The following is a 14,716-nucleotide window of genomic DNA, read 5'->3' as shown; positions in this document are numbered from 1 at the left end:
AATGCTCATTTTTATAAGTGTGTCACACTCTGAGGTGGTCTTCTAAAGTAAAATAAAATTGAGACATAAAATTTGTACATTTTCATGGGGCACATTATGCTAACTCAGTACATGTACAGAAAGCATAATAATCAAGTCAAGGTAATAAACATTTCCATCTCCTGAGGCATTAATCATGTTATGTGTTGGGAATTTTTTCTCTTCTAGTCATTTTGAAATGTGTCCTAGGTTTTTGGCTAGTAGCTGCCCTCCTCTGCCACATGAGGAAGCAGGACTAATCCACTCTCTAGTGTCCTGTGCCCCTTATTGAACTTCTGTCCATCCCCCTTCCCTGGCATGTCCCCGTCTCTCATGTCCACTCCTCCACTCCACTAGTGTGAGAGTGACTTCTTAGTGTCCACAGATGAGTGAACACACATGGCATTTGTCTCTCTGTGTCTGGCTTATTTCGCTGGACAGAACGACCTCCAGTTCCATCCATATTGCCACAAATTATGCTTCGCTTTCCTTTATGGCTAGTAATATTCCACAGGGCGTACGTAGCACATTTCCTTGATTTGTTCCTCCACTAACGAGTGTCGAGGTTGATTCCAGATTTCAGCTATTGTGAACCGTGTTGTGATCAACACAGAAGTGCAAGTACCTTTCTTATGATGATTTCATCTCCTTTGGATACCTACCTGGTAGTGGAATTGGTGGATCTTATGGCAGTGCCGTTTAGGTGCTTTGGGAATCCCTGCACTGTTCTCCATAATGGCGGCACTAACTTACACTCCCATCAGCACTGTGTTAAGATTTGCCCTCCTTTGCCTCCTTACCAGCATGGACTTTTGTCCTTTTGGTGATGGCCATGCCAACTGGGATAAGATGGTATCTCCTGGTGATTTCAATTCGCGTTTCCTGGATGAGTAGTGTGCCTGAGCATTTTTTCATGTACTTATTGACTGTTTGAATAATTTTGAGAAGTGTCTGTTTAGTTTTTTAGGCTATTATTTAATTGGTTTATTTGGTGTGATGTGTGGTGTGTGTGTGTGTGTGTGTGTGTGTGTGTGTGTGTGTGTGTGTGGCTTTTTGAGCTCCTGGTATTTTTTGGATATTACTCCTTTGTTAGATGAGTAACTTGCAAATATTTCCTCTCATCCTGCAGATTGTCTCTTAATTCTGTTGTTTCTTTTTCTGTGCAGAGACTTCTTAGTTTAACACAGTAAAACTAACCATTTGTCTACTTTTTTGTTGCCTGTGCCTCTGAGGTCTTATCTCAATAATCATTGTCACACCAATGCCATGAAGGGTTTCCCTATGTTTTTTTGTAATAATTTCATAGTTTCAGATTTCACACATAGGTCTTCGATACATTTTGAGTTGATTTTTGTATATGGTGAGAAGAAATGATCTAGTTTTATTCTTCTGCTATATATATTTTATGTATACACACATAAAGACATGTGTATGTAATGTATGTGTAAATATATGTGAGATATAATCATATATGGGTGTGTGTATGTGTGTGTATGTGTGTGTGTGTGTATATATATATTCAATTTTACTGGCACCATTTATTGAAGATACTTTCTTGTGTTCTGTGTTCTCGGCACAGAATAGAGAAGCCAGAAATTAATCAATGTTTATACAACCTACCAATTTTTGACAAAGGTAGGTTTGACCCCCATGCACTGATTTGGATAATCTGTAGTTTGGAAAACACTGCTATTGATTGAAGAGTGAAACTTTAGAATCAAATCACTTGGGTTTATTCCCAGGTTCTACCACTTGCTATGTGAGTGACCCTGGGCAAATTACCTCCCCATGTAGAATCTTGGTTGCTTCCTGTGTAACGTGTAAGGAGTAAAGCTGGCTCCCTCTTAGCTTTATAAGAGGAATAAATGAGTTAGCACCTCAAACACTTAGGATAGCATTCAGCATACTGAAGTCAGTAAATGTCAACTGTTAACCAACACCGCGACCTAAGCATCCCAGCACCACCATCTGGCTTCACCACTGGGGTGCCTTGAAGGCATGTCACAGCTCCTCTGTGACGCGAGCTAGGACACCAGGGCTTGGTGCTGCTTTCTGTCCCTTACAAGAGCTGTGTTTTGTCTAGTTAATTCCACCCCTAACACAGCACGCCCGCTCAGTGCCTCTCTGATCATCCCCCCGCCCCAGGCCAGGCCACCCCAGCTCTGCCCCAGACTGGCTCCTGTTCTTGCCCCTAAAACCTGGTCTCACATGCGGCCAGAAGGATCCTTTCAGAGTGCAACTCTGACACTGGGACCCTCGCTCCCTGCTGGTTCAAGCTCTGTTCAGCTCCTGCAGTCGCTGAAGGCCAAGGGCCAATCTGTTGCCCACAGGGTGGGGACTGCCTTCCCCTCCGGGAGGCACCCCTCCTCTGTGCGTCCCTCCCCCTTGGTCCCTCCTTCCAGGCCGTTTCCCTGCTCTGCTCTGCTCTGCTCTGCTCTGCTCTGCTCCCGAGGGCCTGGGCTGCTTCTGGGGCTCTGCCTGGGGTCTCCTTCACTTTGCTCTTCCCCATCCCTGGTCAGTGCCCACTCACCCTCAGCACCCTGCCACCTGGAAGCCCCTGGTGCAGATGCTCTTGATGTTAAATTAGATGAGCACCCTGGTCCTCCGCCGTGCCTCTGTCAGCTTGCCCCTCGCCGACTCAGCACAACTGTACATTGATTTTGTGATCATTTGATTGGTCTCTGATCCCTCAAAAGCCTGGTGCCCTTAGAGCCCAGTGCCCTGCTTCCCTGATCCCCAGCGCATCATAGAGGTTTAATTGGTGCATGTTTGGTGAATGGATCTCTGTGAAGGAGAAAATCTAGTCTTTCCCTTCCCTTTTCTGCGCATTCCTCTTCTGAAAATTAAACAAGGTTGCTATTTTTTTAAATTTCATTTACTTTATTGTACAGATACCCTTTAGCTGTGGAAAACATAATGGAATTTGAAATCCACCCTTGCAGTTGTTCTGGACAGTTAGATATCTACAAAGTGACATCATCACAAAATGCTCTCGTGTACTTTCACTGTCTTTTAAATAACTTAGATGGGCAAACTAGTCTACCTACCTTCACCAAGGTAAATTCAAAACATGGACGTGGGGGGTGTATTTAGAATGAATATTAGGTCAATTGAAGTCTATTTTGGTGGAGTGGAGGTCTTTAGCAGATGCATTTTTTAAAATTGTTGATGGAACTTTATTTTATTTGTTTATATGTGCCTCACACATGATAGGCAAGTGCTCTGTCACTGAGCCACATCCCAGCCCCCAGATGCAGTTTTATTCAGCTTACTACTGACTGTCTGATTCACCTCAAGCAGCTTCTCTGAGTCTAGCCTCTACCTAGACACAGGTGATTGTTTGAGGCCAACTGAAATGTTAAATGCAAAAGCACTTTGAGAAGTACAACATCTCAAACACATTTAGTTTAAACAAAAATGCAAATGATCCCTCAGACTCTGTTTGCTACGTTTTTCCCCAAACAGCTCAGGCATGTGTGTGCTCAGTCACGCACCTGCTGGGCCCGTGAGAGCATCTCATTCTGCGCATTCTGGTTCAGGATCTTTCCAGGGGCTGAGTTGCAGCCAGCATAGTAAATGACTCATGCGATTGAACTCCCAGGATGCAGCAAAACGATGACTTGCGAGGATGGCACCTGGGCTGGGAGATGGCATTTGTAACCACCTGGTGCGGATAAATTTGCTGCCTCTTGGACAGAGAGAAAGTACTGGGTTTCTTCCACGTACTGGCTACTAAACTGATTAGCCTGCAGAGCGGGCAGCTTCATTTCCATCAGAAAAGTTTTAGATGACAGTAAAGTGGAATCTAATTTAAAGAAGAGGACAGGGGAGGGACAAGTGCAGAGGCTTTAGAAGAAATTTTGATAAACTTTCCCCCCCAAAGTCCAGATAGCTGGGAACACAGGGATTTGGGGAATGGAGCAGATGGGGAGAAACGCAAACAGCGTAGGCAGCTCCTCAGACCTGGAACCCGGTGCTGCGTGGAGCTCGAGATCCCGCAGGGCGGTGTTTTGCAGTGGGGCCCACGGGGTTGTGGACTCACTGTGTTTACATGACCAACATGACGTGTAGGTTGTTTACATCAAGCGTACACACAGGCCCTAGGAACTCATCAAGGACTCTGAGGATCCTCCCTGGTGACCAGATCTGGGCACTCTACACATTGGAGTAGAAACTGTCCTGGCCGCCCTCGTGTTGGTGCTAAGTGTATGCGATAACATACTCCCGTGAGCTTTGGACTCCAGCCTGCGGCAGAATTTTTTAGGGAATGTTATAACACTTGGAAATCAAGTGAATCACGCTTACTTTCTCAGCCAGAAAAATGAGCCGTCTCTTGTGCGCCAGGTATTGCCAAATGAAAGGGCTGCCGATTTGGGGGTTGGGCCTTGGTGCTGGTTTTACAAGACACCTACTCCCTTCCACCAGGATTGTTTACTTGTTGTGATCTATGTTTCTCCGTCTGCCCGTGTGTGAGTTGGCTCAGATGGAGCAGTGAATGCTCTAATGGTCATTTAGTCTCCCTAAGCTCCCGGCGTCACCTCCTGAGCTTGGCAGCCAGACTTGAATGGCAAAATCGGGCTTCACAGGTCTCAGCAAAATACTCAGAAATCAGAGGATCTCGATGCAAAATCAGAGGCCACTTCATTCATCCACTTTTCCCAATCGTTCTAGAAGCATTCAAGACAAGTACATGGGCTATTTTCCTTTTAAGCTTCTAGGAAATGGGTCTGCAGGCCTGGCCCTGTGTTTGGGTATCTTCCCGAGTAATTCCTCAGGCTACTACTTTTCAAGATCAAGAATAGCTGATTCTGACTCCATCATCACTGAAGACGTAGTTAGGACGAGGGACTGGGTATCCAGAGGCCACCGATACTCTCACTGAAAACAGAACAGTGAGAAGAGTCCTGAGGATTTCATGGGAAGGCAGCTCACTCCTGTTCCCATCCATCTGTGAATCCCGTATCCAGACACCATGCAGGTGGTGGCTTGGAAGGGTGGTGACAGTGGTGACAACGTGAATAAAACAGAGAAGTCCTCCTCTCTCCCAAAGGAACTCGTCTCTTCTTTGGTTGTACCCAGCTCTTTCTAATTTGCAAAACTTCCTTTCAAATCCCATTCACCTTAGCTAGAGTTTCCACTCTTGTGCACGTCTGTAAACAAGCGTGATTTGACAACCAGTGCCAACCACAGCAAATTCCTCCTGTCCTTTCATTTCCTCCTGTTGATACAGTTCGGAGCTTTGAGGAAGCACACAGGTAACTAGTGCTCCATGGTCTTCAGCTCAGAGCATCTGCACTGGAGGTCAGCATGCTCTCCCGTCCTCCACCTTCTGGCATCTCAGCTTCTCCTCCTCCTCCTGCTCGGAGTTCACCTACCATACACCTTCTTCTGCTTTTTTTTTAAACGTGTTTTCTAACCTATGCTCACAGCAGGCCAGCAAAATCTGCCTTGTTATTTTCATCTTACAAATGAAGAAACAGGTTCAGGGAGGCCAGTTGTCTGGAATTGGGATTGAAAGCAAGGAGGGTGTGGTCCCAAGGAGCACAGTCTTTTCTGTTACCCTGGGAGATAATCTTATGAGCATTTCTACCCAGAGCTCATTGTTTTCTTATTTTTTGGTTTTTTTTTTTTTTAATTCTCCTTTTAAAAATTTGGAAAAGACAGAGAAGTATAAGGAAGAATATAAAAATCTTTTGTCATCAGGCCTTCCAGTGGTCACTGTGCAGTGACCCCCAGATCTGCCAAAACACTCATCCCAGAGGGGTGCCAGCTTCCCGGCCTCCTCTCTGCAGAAAGGGGAGGGAGAATTACACATCTCGTGGGGGTTCTGGCTCAGTGAGGTGTTGCGAGGAGCTTAGTCCACAGTGGGAAGCAATCTGTTTTCCGTGGTCCTCCCTCTGGCTGAGCCTCCCAGTGTGTAGGTGGAGGCCTCCACTGAGTGCCGTTGCCCAGTTATGCTCTGTGAGTAGGTCTTGCTTTGGGGCATTCTTTTCCCTTCTGCTGTTTAATGAACTGTCTGTCCATTTCACCTTTAGTTGAATATTTAGGTTGTTTCCCATTAGGGGGTTTGGTGGGTGGAGAGGAAATGCAAATGTGGGGGACCTTTAGTGATACCTGTAATTTGTGTGTGTGTGTGTGTGTAGCAAAAATGATAAAACATTAACATCTATTAACCCTGAGTCGTAAGTACATGGGTCTCTGTGATTATTTTTTGAGCATTTTTCCAAATGTGTGATGATCAACAACCTTATATTTAAAATTTGTGGTGCTAAGATAAATGTTCTTGCACATAGGGCTTGTGCATTTCCAGGGTTATTTCTGCAACATAAATTCTAAAGCAGAGATATCTGGGTTAAAGCATTCAGTGAGTCCAAGAAGGGTTACAGTTCAGTTTGCAGTCTCCATTTCTGTGCCAACTGTGGTTTTCATAATTTTAAAATGATGTTTGGAGCTGGAATGGGAATTACATTTTTTTTATTGTTGTTCTAGGGATTGAACCCAGGTGCACTTAACCACTGAGCCACATCCCCAGCCCTTTTAAATATTTTATTAGAGACAGGGTCTCACTAAGTTGCCTAGGCTGGGTTTGAACTTGTGATCCTTCTGCCTCAGCCTCCTGAGCTTTGGAGATTATAGGTGTGTGCCACCATGCCAGGCCGAGGATTTGCATTTTTTAGAGTAATTATAAAGCTGAACAATTTTACTTTTTAAAATTTCTTTGGTGGTTTCCTCTTTATATCTTTTGCCTATGTTTCTGAGGTGTGTTCCTGGTTTTTCTTAAAGAGTTAGAAGAGGTCTTTATGCATTAATGGTATTAGCCCTTGATGTGGATTATTCACTGAAATCAATTCTTCCTGTAGAGTTGTTACTGATGCACGGGCCGGGAAGACCTCCAGACCCTGCTGGTCCCATTTATCCGGCTCTTTGCTCTTTCCACCCTCAGACCTCCAGTGGAAGTCTGGGCACATGGCCGAGAGCCTCACCAACATGCCCCGCCACTCCCTCTACATCATCATAGGCGCCCTCTGCGTCGCCTTCGTCCTGATGCTGATCATCCTGATCGTGGGCATCTGCCGCATCAGCCGCATCGAGTACCAGGGCTCTTCGCGGCCGGCCTATGAGGAGTTCTACAACTGCCGCAGCATCGACAGCGACTTCAGCAGCGCCATCGCCTCCATCCGGCACGCCAGGTGAGGGCCAGTGCGGGCAGCGCGGTCACACCTGTCCCGGGCGCTGGGCACAGCACTTCCCATGCACAGAGAGGGTTTTAAAGGGTAAAACATGTTCAATGTGGTGCTGGGGGCATGTCAGGACCTCTTCATGAGCAAACCCCTCTTCATTTGAATGCTCCATTCATTTACCTTGTACTGGTCCGTGACTACACATATCTGATTCTTAATCGCTGTCTATTGGAACATTTTTTGATGATTTCTTTCTGGAATGCCTTTATGTTGCTCTTAAAATAGTCCACATGGACATAAATGGTTCCCTTTGATTTAAAGACCCACAAAAATAAGGATAAACAGCTACATGCTGCACTTAATGCACATAATGCAGCCTCCTTTTCTGGAGGAGTCAAGGGTTGGTAGGGTGTCACAGGAGAAATTTAGTCCAGGTGCCTGAAGTGTGGCATTAACGACTCCATTCCATGACTCCATATTCCAGACAGATCATGTAACCTTCCACAAATACAGTTCCCCACCTGCACAGAAAAAAAACTCTGGCAGTCACATTGAATTACAAATGTCAAAGAATATATAGAGAATCCTGTATTTACTTCTCTAAATCTACCATATGATGCTAAAAAATAAGCTACATTTTACTGATTTTTGCAAAGAATGTTCATTTCAAAATTAACCACAAAATTGTTTGTTGAAGTAAGCCGTGGTCCCTGTTCACTGATGGAGCAATATCAAGCATGCAGTCCACAAGTCTTTCCTGTGGCTTTTCTTTCTATGGCTCCAACAAGTCCTGGCACATAGTAAACTTTGCTGAAATTTGAGGTCTGAAATGAATGCATGATCTCGGTTCAGGATTAGGGTTAGGTGCTTCAAGCCGTTTGAGAGGTAGATTCATCCCAGGACACCAGCTCCGTACGTGACTCTGGGATGTATTTGCAGTATCACTGAACCAGAAGCAGAGAATGCAGAAAGAAATGGAGAATTGACATGTTCCCTTGATGTTCAAGAGTCTTATTTTTCCTCTCTGTTCCTGGAGGAGCTTGGTTCATCAGGAGGGATCAGAATCCATGGCTGCTTTATTTGATGTGTTGAGAGACCCAAGAAATCAGATTCCCTCCAATCCCCAAGGAGCGTGCAACTAAAATCCTTCAGGGCTGCCATGGAGGAGTATTTTATTTCAGACCCAGAGTAGTTCAAGATGGATGCATTGGAACATATTGCCTGTATAGCCCACTGGGAAGATAGTTACCTGAATACGTTTGAAAGAAAGAATAGACTTGAAAGCATTGATAGAACCCAGCTCTTACATGGCGCCAATGTTTGTCAAAAATGTGTAAGGCATGTTTTCTAATCAGCATGCTTCTACATGCATCTGTGACCGCAGATGAAACTATCAACATTAAATATAATACTTTCCCAAGTATCTGGAATTTAGGAAATCTTTGCTAAACATTCACTCAGCACAACAGCATTTCAACAGTCTGCCCGTAGAGAGGTCATGGCTGGGTGTCTGGCTCCTTGGGCTTCTTTGTTCTCTCTTCTTGGAAATCCTAGAAGAGCCTTGGCAGAATCTCAGCCTCTTTGATGTTACTGTCTCCCTAGTTTCTAGCAGTGGCCTGTGGCTAATGTCCATTTCATGGGATGTCCCCTACCACAAGCCTAGAGGTGATGGTGAGTAGGGTGGATTGCAGCCTAGAGGCCACACGAGATGCATTCTGAGTGGGTCACCTGCGACACTCAAAAGATACTCTGGCTCTGCCTGGTGATTCTGATGTCAGAAGGATCTCTCTCTCTCTCTCTCTCTCTCTCTCTCTCTCTCTCTTATTTTTTTCTCTCTCTTACCAAGAGCCATCTGTCCCACAGCTGCTTTGCTTATACACAGACAAGACGGGGTCTGCAGCCGAGCAGCAGGAGCAAGGCCATGGCTCTCCAAATTCTGACGCCGAGGTCACATCTCAGTGGCCGACTGCTTACTGCTCTATGTGCTAGAGGTGTCTGATCATGAAAAACAGAAAAAGGAGAACTGGGAAAGGACATGTTCACTTTCCCCTAAAGAGCTCGAAACCTTCTGATCTCAGCCTTTCCCAAAATGAGATCTACCTGACGTTCTCTGCTGTATCCTTTTAGCTCCTGACTTTGGGGGACTGTGAACCAGAGGAGCGGACACTCTGATCTCGCTTATAACTCGTGGCAATATCTTTTGTTTCTTTAGAGAAATGGGCATGCAAGACTTGTCACCAAATACGGTGTTTGAGGTGTGTCTGTGTTACCATTACTGCTGGGCTGAGACTTCTGTTAGTGCCTCTGTGGCGGCCAACATTGACTGAGAGCTTTCCGTGGGCCAGACACAGTCTACACTATCATCCACATTTTCAGGAGTTTCACAAGAATCCTAGGTCGTGTGTTTCTTCAGCTCCCTACATATGCGAGCAGAGTCTGAGCTCAGCAGGGCAGGGCAGTATACACAGGGTCTCAGTTTGTGAGGAGGCCAGGATCGAAGCAGGTGTGCTGATCGGAAGCAGATGCCTTTACACCCCGCAGCACATGAGCTCGTCAGGAGCAGCAAAGGTGAGAGCTGCAGTTCAAGGTCCCTCGCATGCATGAAGGCTTCAAGGAAGTGTTCAGAACCCAGGCTCAGGAGCTGCGTCGCTCCACTTCCCACAAGGACTGTGACCTTGAGATGATCTCCAAGCTTCCACTTCCTCATCTGGGAAGTGGCACAGATGGTACGTGCTCACCTCACAGAGTTGCTGTGACAGCAAGATGAGAAGATCCATCAGTGAAAATGAGACATGGGAGGTGGTGCTGAATGAGTGCCAGAACAGTGCCTGATGCGTGAACCCTCATGGGGCCAAGGCAGGAGGTGTGGACACAGCCACCAGGCGATCAGGGCCCATGGGCTGCTTTCCAAGAGGAGGGGGGTGTCAATTCATTCTCATCTTTTTAAAATCCCTCAAGCAGACATTCCCAAGTGTCATGGTTGGGTTGTGGGATATGAGCTACCATATCAGGGGAACATCACACAGAACGTTGAGTATAACCCCAGTTACAGTCTTCTCTCAGTTTTGTCAGAATATGCAATAAATAGTCTCTGTGTCACTCTCAGAGATGTTCGATACATATTTGCCAAGGGAGTTGAAAGGATATGGGGTCAAGAGGTGGACAGACTAAAGAATAATGCACACAATGTCCACACCAGGTCCTTTGGAGAGATGGACTAAGGGCAATTCCTGGGGTCTTCCTCAGAGGCCCACACCACAGCTTGGACTCTGCAGTCCAGCTGGCTCTGCTGTGACTACTGCACTTTACCTGTGTAACGGGAAAGCAGCCAGAGACAGTATGAATGGCTTGACTGTGTTCCAATAAAACTTTATTTAAAAAATAGGCAACAGGCTAGAATCTGGTTACTCTACATTATAATTTTCTCTAGTTTCCAATTTATAGTTTTACAATTAAAATACACCTTCCAGATAAGGAAAAAAGTATGTCACTTTTTTTAAAAAAAAGAGCAGTCATATAAAAAGTCTTGCAATAAAATAGGCAACCTTTTACATTGGTTTCGTGCCTGAGAATTTAAAATGGAATTTTACAAGGGTTAGCTGATTTTTACCGTCCTCTCAATTCTAAGATAGAAGATATAAAAAGCTGTTAGCATTTTCAGCATGGATGTGAACGCACATACATTTATCACCAAGTGGGAGCCTACTGCTGTGAGAGCTGTGAGATTCCAGAAAAGTCTTGCCTCAGTTTACTGGGTGTTAAAAAGCTCCAGTGTTTCTGTAAAGCAAACTGTTTTAGCTTCCACAGGGCAGATTCTGCACTTCCAACAGAGACCTCTGCGACTCACCCAAGGAATCTGCACGGGCTCTCGGAAACCAGGAAGTTGAAGTAGAGCTCCAGGGCTGTCTGTCTCTTTCTCTAGTCCTGGGCTGTTTTCTTACTTTGCCCAGGTTACTGCTGTAGTCAGCATTATACTTTATGACCCATTCTGATTGGTGTTAACATGCCCCATGCCACATGGCCACGTAAACCAGCCTGGACACAAAGGATGCGCCTTGTGGTCTACTTTAAACATACGTGGGTGAGCAAATGGCCCTCTCCGAAGTGGGTTCAGGACGTGCTTTATCAAACTTGGTGAATCTGAGACACCCATCCTCACACCTGCCTTTGGGTCCATGGCAACATTCAGCCCGTGGTCCTTTGAACTATCACTGGCAAATGAGTGGCATAAAGTAGAGGCTCGAATTTTCTAGATTTTTGAGAAAACAGGTTCTTCAAACTGTGAAATCATATAGAAGTAGGTTTTTAAAAGATATATTTGGCTTATTAAGTGGCTTGCACTTTTCCTATCAGCCAGCTCTTTTACTAATCAACTAGTTAACAGGATTCCTTGCTCACACCAGAGTTCCCACGGTGAACAATCCCATGGCTACAAGGCTAGGATATGAAAAGCAGTCACTGGGTTGCTGGATTTTTTTTTTCTAAAATATCACTATTATGACCAATTTATCTAGCAATGATATGAAAAAGATTGTCAAGATATTTGCACCTTAAAGTAGGAGCTTTTGACATTTTCAGACTTGCAGGGAAGCATGGGATACAGTGGGCTTTACTCTGTTGCCACTTTCCCTGATCTGATTACACAGCTTCATTCAGTTCAGATCAGCACCTGAGGGCCGAGCCAGCTTCCCCTGTGCAGGCACAGTCATGGATCTTCAGTGAGACTTCACATTTTTTAAGTCCCTCTTAATATTGCAGTGACAGCTGTGGGGTTCTTAGGGGCAGAGTGCGTTAACCCTAACCCTGGCCTCCGCCTGTCCGGGTTAGGCCACCGCACCCTTGAAAGCTAATCCCTCTTTAGTAACTAGGGACGTAACCTAGGTGGAGGTTTAAAATTAGAAGATCGTGCAGGGCACAGTGGCACACGCCTGTAATCCCAGCAGCTCGGGAGGCTGAGACAGGAAGATCACGAGTTCAAAGCCAGCCTCAGCCACAGCGAGGCACTAAGCAACTCAGTGAGAGCCTGTCTCTAAATAAAAAACAAAACAGGGCTGGGGCTGGGGCTCAGTGGCTGAGTGCCCTGAGTTCAAACCCAGGTACCAAAACAAACAAACAAACAAAAAACTAGAAGATCTCAATGTTTTCTCCTTGCCACTCCATCTTCCTCTCCTCTCCATGCAGAGGAGATGGACTTTCCAAAGCTAGCAAAGGGAGAAACAGGAAGACAAAAGAGAAGTCACAGCAAATACGCCTTTAATTCCTAAGGGCTCCATCTTAATAACCTTTTTAAAATTTAAGAGTTTTGGAAAAATTCCTTTTTAAATGAGCCCTGATGTATTTGAAAGAGTTAAAAAAAATGTGGTCTATAAAAAGGAGCGGGGGGGTGGGGTGGGGGGGCGTGTTCATGTGGAAGACTGCTTAAGTCATGTTTGACTCCCGAGGCTTAGGAAGGTGAGGTCCTGAATGGGAAGCGACCACCCAGAAGGTGGATTTGTTTCATTTTAGTAATTGCCATCCTAAGACTGGTTTGGCAGGGAGTTCTGAACTTGGATTCTGACTCCTCTGGCTTCTGGGCGTCAGTTGGCCGTCAAGGGGGATTTTGCTCTATACAAATCTGTTGGGACGGTGGCTTTGTGCTCAGAGAAAAGCAGTGGCTTGTGGGTGTGCAAAGCAGGAGGGTCTGGGAGGTAACAGGTGGGTGGGATTGGATGGCCATCCTGGCAGTTTGTGGACAAACACCTCGTGTTTTAGGTCAGTTCCTCCCTCTGCCCTCCTGCTGGAGCCTTCACAGCTTCACAGTTCCCCCCAACTCCCAGGGGAGAGGCTGTCTGTTCCCTGCCACCACCCCCACAGCCTGTCCCGGGGAGCCTGTCCAGCTAGTCTGTATTCCAGGCACTCATGTGGATGTAAAATAAACCTGCCTCTCCAAATATTTATGGGTCTTGGAAGAGGAAAAACAAATCAATACACGTTTTCTTAAAACCTATTGTAGAGCTGTCCTGGCTGGCTGCTGCTCTGCCAAGATTCAACCTGGAAGCTTCACCCTTCACTTGGGCTCCACGCTTTGTGAAATTGGCGTTCTCTCCCTCCTGCACCAAAGACTAACATTTACACTTTTTCAATTTTAATATCAGGGTGTCTTAAGTTTCTGTACTGGCTGGAGAATATATTTTTAGAGCACTTCGACAGTTCCATTTGATTCTTGAAATCTTTTATTCTCACCATTTGCCCTTCATGGGACTTGGGGTCCAATATTTGTCTCACCAGAATGCCCTCTCTTTAATTTCAGGTTTGGAAAGAAATCCCGACCTGCGATGTACGACGTGACCCCCATCGCCTATGAGGATTACAGCCCCGACGACAAACCCTTGGTCACACTGATTAAAACAAAAGATTTGTAATCTTTTTTGGGGGGATTATTTTTCAAAAAGATGAGATACTACACTCATTTAAATATTTTTAAGAAAAACAAAAGCTTAAGAAATTTAAAAACGTTAGCTGCTCAAGAGTTTTCAGTAGAATATCGAAGAACTAATTTTCTGCAGCTTTTAGTTTGGAAAAATATTTTAAAAACGAATTTGTGAACTCCATAGACTACGTTTTAATGTACTCTCAGCTCTAAACCGTAGGCTTCTCCTTGTGTGTGCTCTTTTCATGGTAGAGACTACGCAAAGCCCAGATGAATTTCTGTGGTTGTTACAGAATAAGTCTAAGCGAGGAGAAGTTTCTTTTTGACATGTGAGTGCCGGCTTTTTGAGTAGAGGTAGGAAAATCATGTAAAGTAGAATATGATGCATAATACAGTATACCCGTTACTTAAAAAGAAGTCTGAAATGTTTGTTTTGTGAAAAAGAAGCTAGTTCAATTTATTATTCCTAACCTGGATGACATTAGCCTTTGCCTTACTCTGTGCATGGGTAAGTGACTTCTGCTCTGTTTCACTGAACTCTGCAGAAACATTCTTTCAAGTTGTCTTTTTCGTAACAGTCGTTGAACTTGGCCTTGAAATCATACGTAACGAGCGGGCCTAGCGAGGCAATTTACGATCGGTTTTTATCCATATTTTTCCTTTTGAAAGTCAAGGTTTTTATATCGTGAGTAAATTAAATTTATGTTCTGAGTTATTTGTTGCTAAGAGGTAGTAAATGTAAGAGAGTACTGGTTCCTTCTGTAGTGAGTATTTCTCATAGTGCATCTTTATTTATATCCAAGACATTTTTTTGTGGCTGTATTTGATTGATATGTGCTTCTTCTGATTCTTGCTAATTTCAAAGAATATTGAATAAATGTTAGCAAGTCAAGGATGCACCTGTCTCTTTTGTCCTTTCAAAATTATATAAAGTGTTTTGGATTGGAAATGGGCTGTCAAACAAGCAATCCTGCTGTTTGTGACATTTTAAATGGTCTGAGCAATACCCCTCATGCAGTTTGGACATCCTGTGCCCCCTAAGGTCCATACGCTGGAAGCTTGGACCTCAGTGTGCTGATGTGGAGGTGGTGGACTTTTAAGAGGTGGG

The 14,716-nt window shown here is 45.0% G+C and overlaps 1 protein-coding gene across 1 annotated transcript in view; it reads left to right on the top strand.

Annotated features, from left to right (window-relative positions):
• The window catches only part of Dner (delta/notch like EGF repeat containing), a 296,027-nt gene extending 281,524 nt beyond the window's left edge, over nt 1-14,503 (top strand). The window contains exons 12-13 of the mRNA XM_021727111.3: nt 6,962-7,208; nt 13,489-14,503. Coding sequence (XP_021582786.2) covers nt 6,962-7,208; nt 13,489-13,600 — 359 coding nt within the window. The 3' untranslated portion in view covers nt 13,601-14,503. The remainder of the gene's footprint in view (nt 1-6,961; nt 7,209-13,488) is intronic.
• The last annotated feature ends 213 nt before the right edge of the window (nt 14,504-14,716 follow it).

Source organism: Ictidomys tridecemlineatus, chromosome 7 (genome assembly GCF_052094955.1).
Source record: "Ictidomys tridecemlineatus isolate mIctTri1 chromosome 7, mIctTri1.hap1, whole genome shotgun sequence".
Lineage (NCBI taxonomy): Eukaryota > Metazoa > Chordata > Mammalia > Rodentia > Sciuridae > Ictidomys > Ictidomys tridecemlineatus.
Note: the sequence above shows the minus strand (reverse complement) of the source record. Positions and strands in the feature narration are given on the sequence as shown.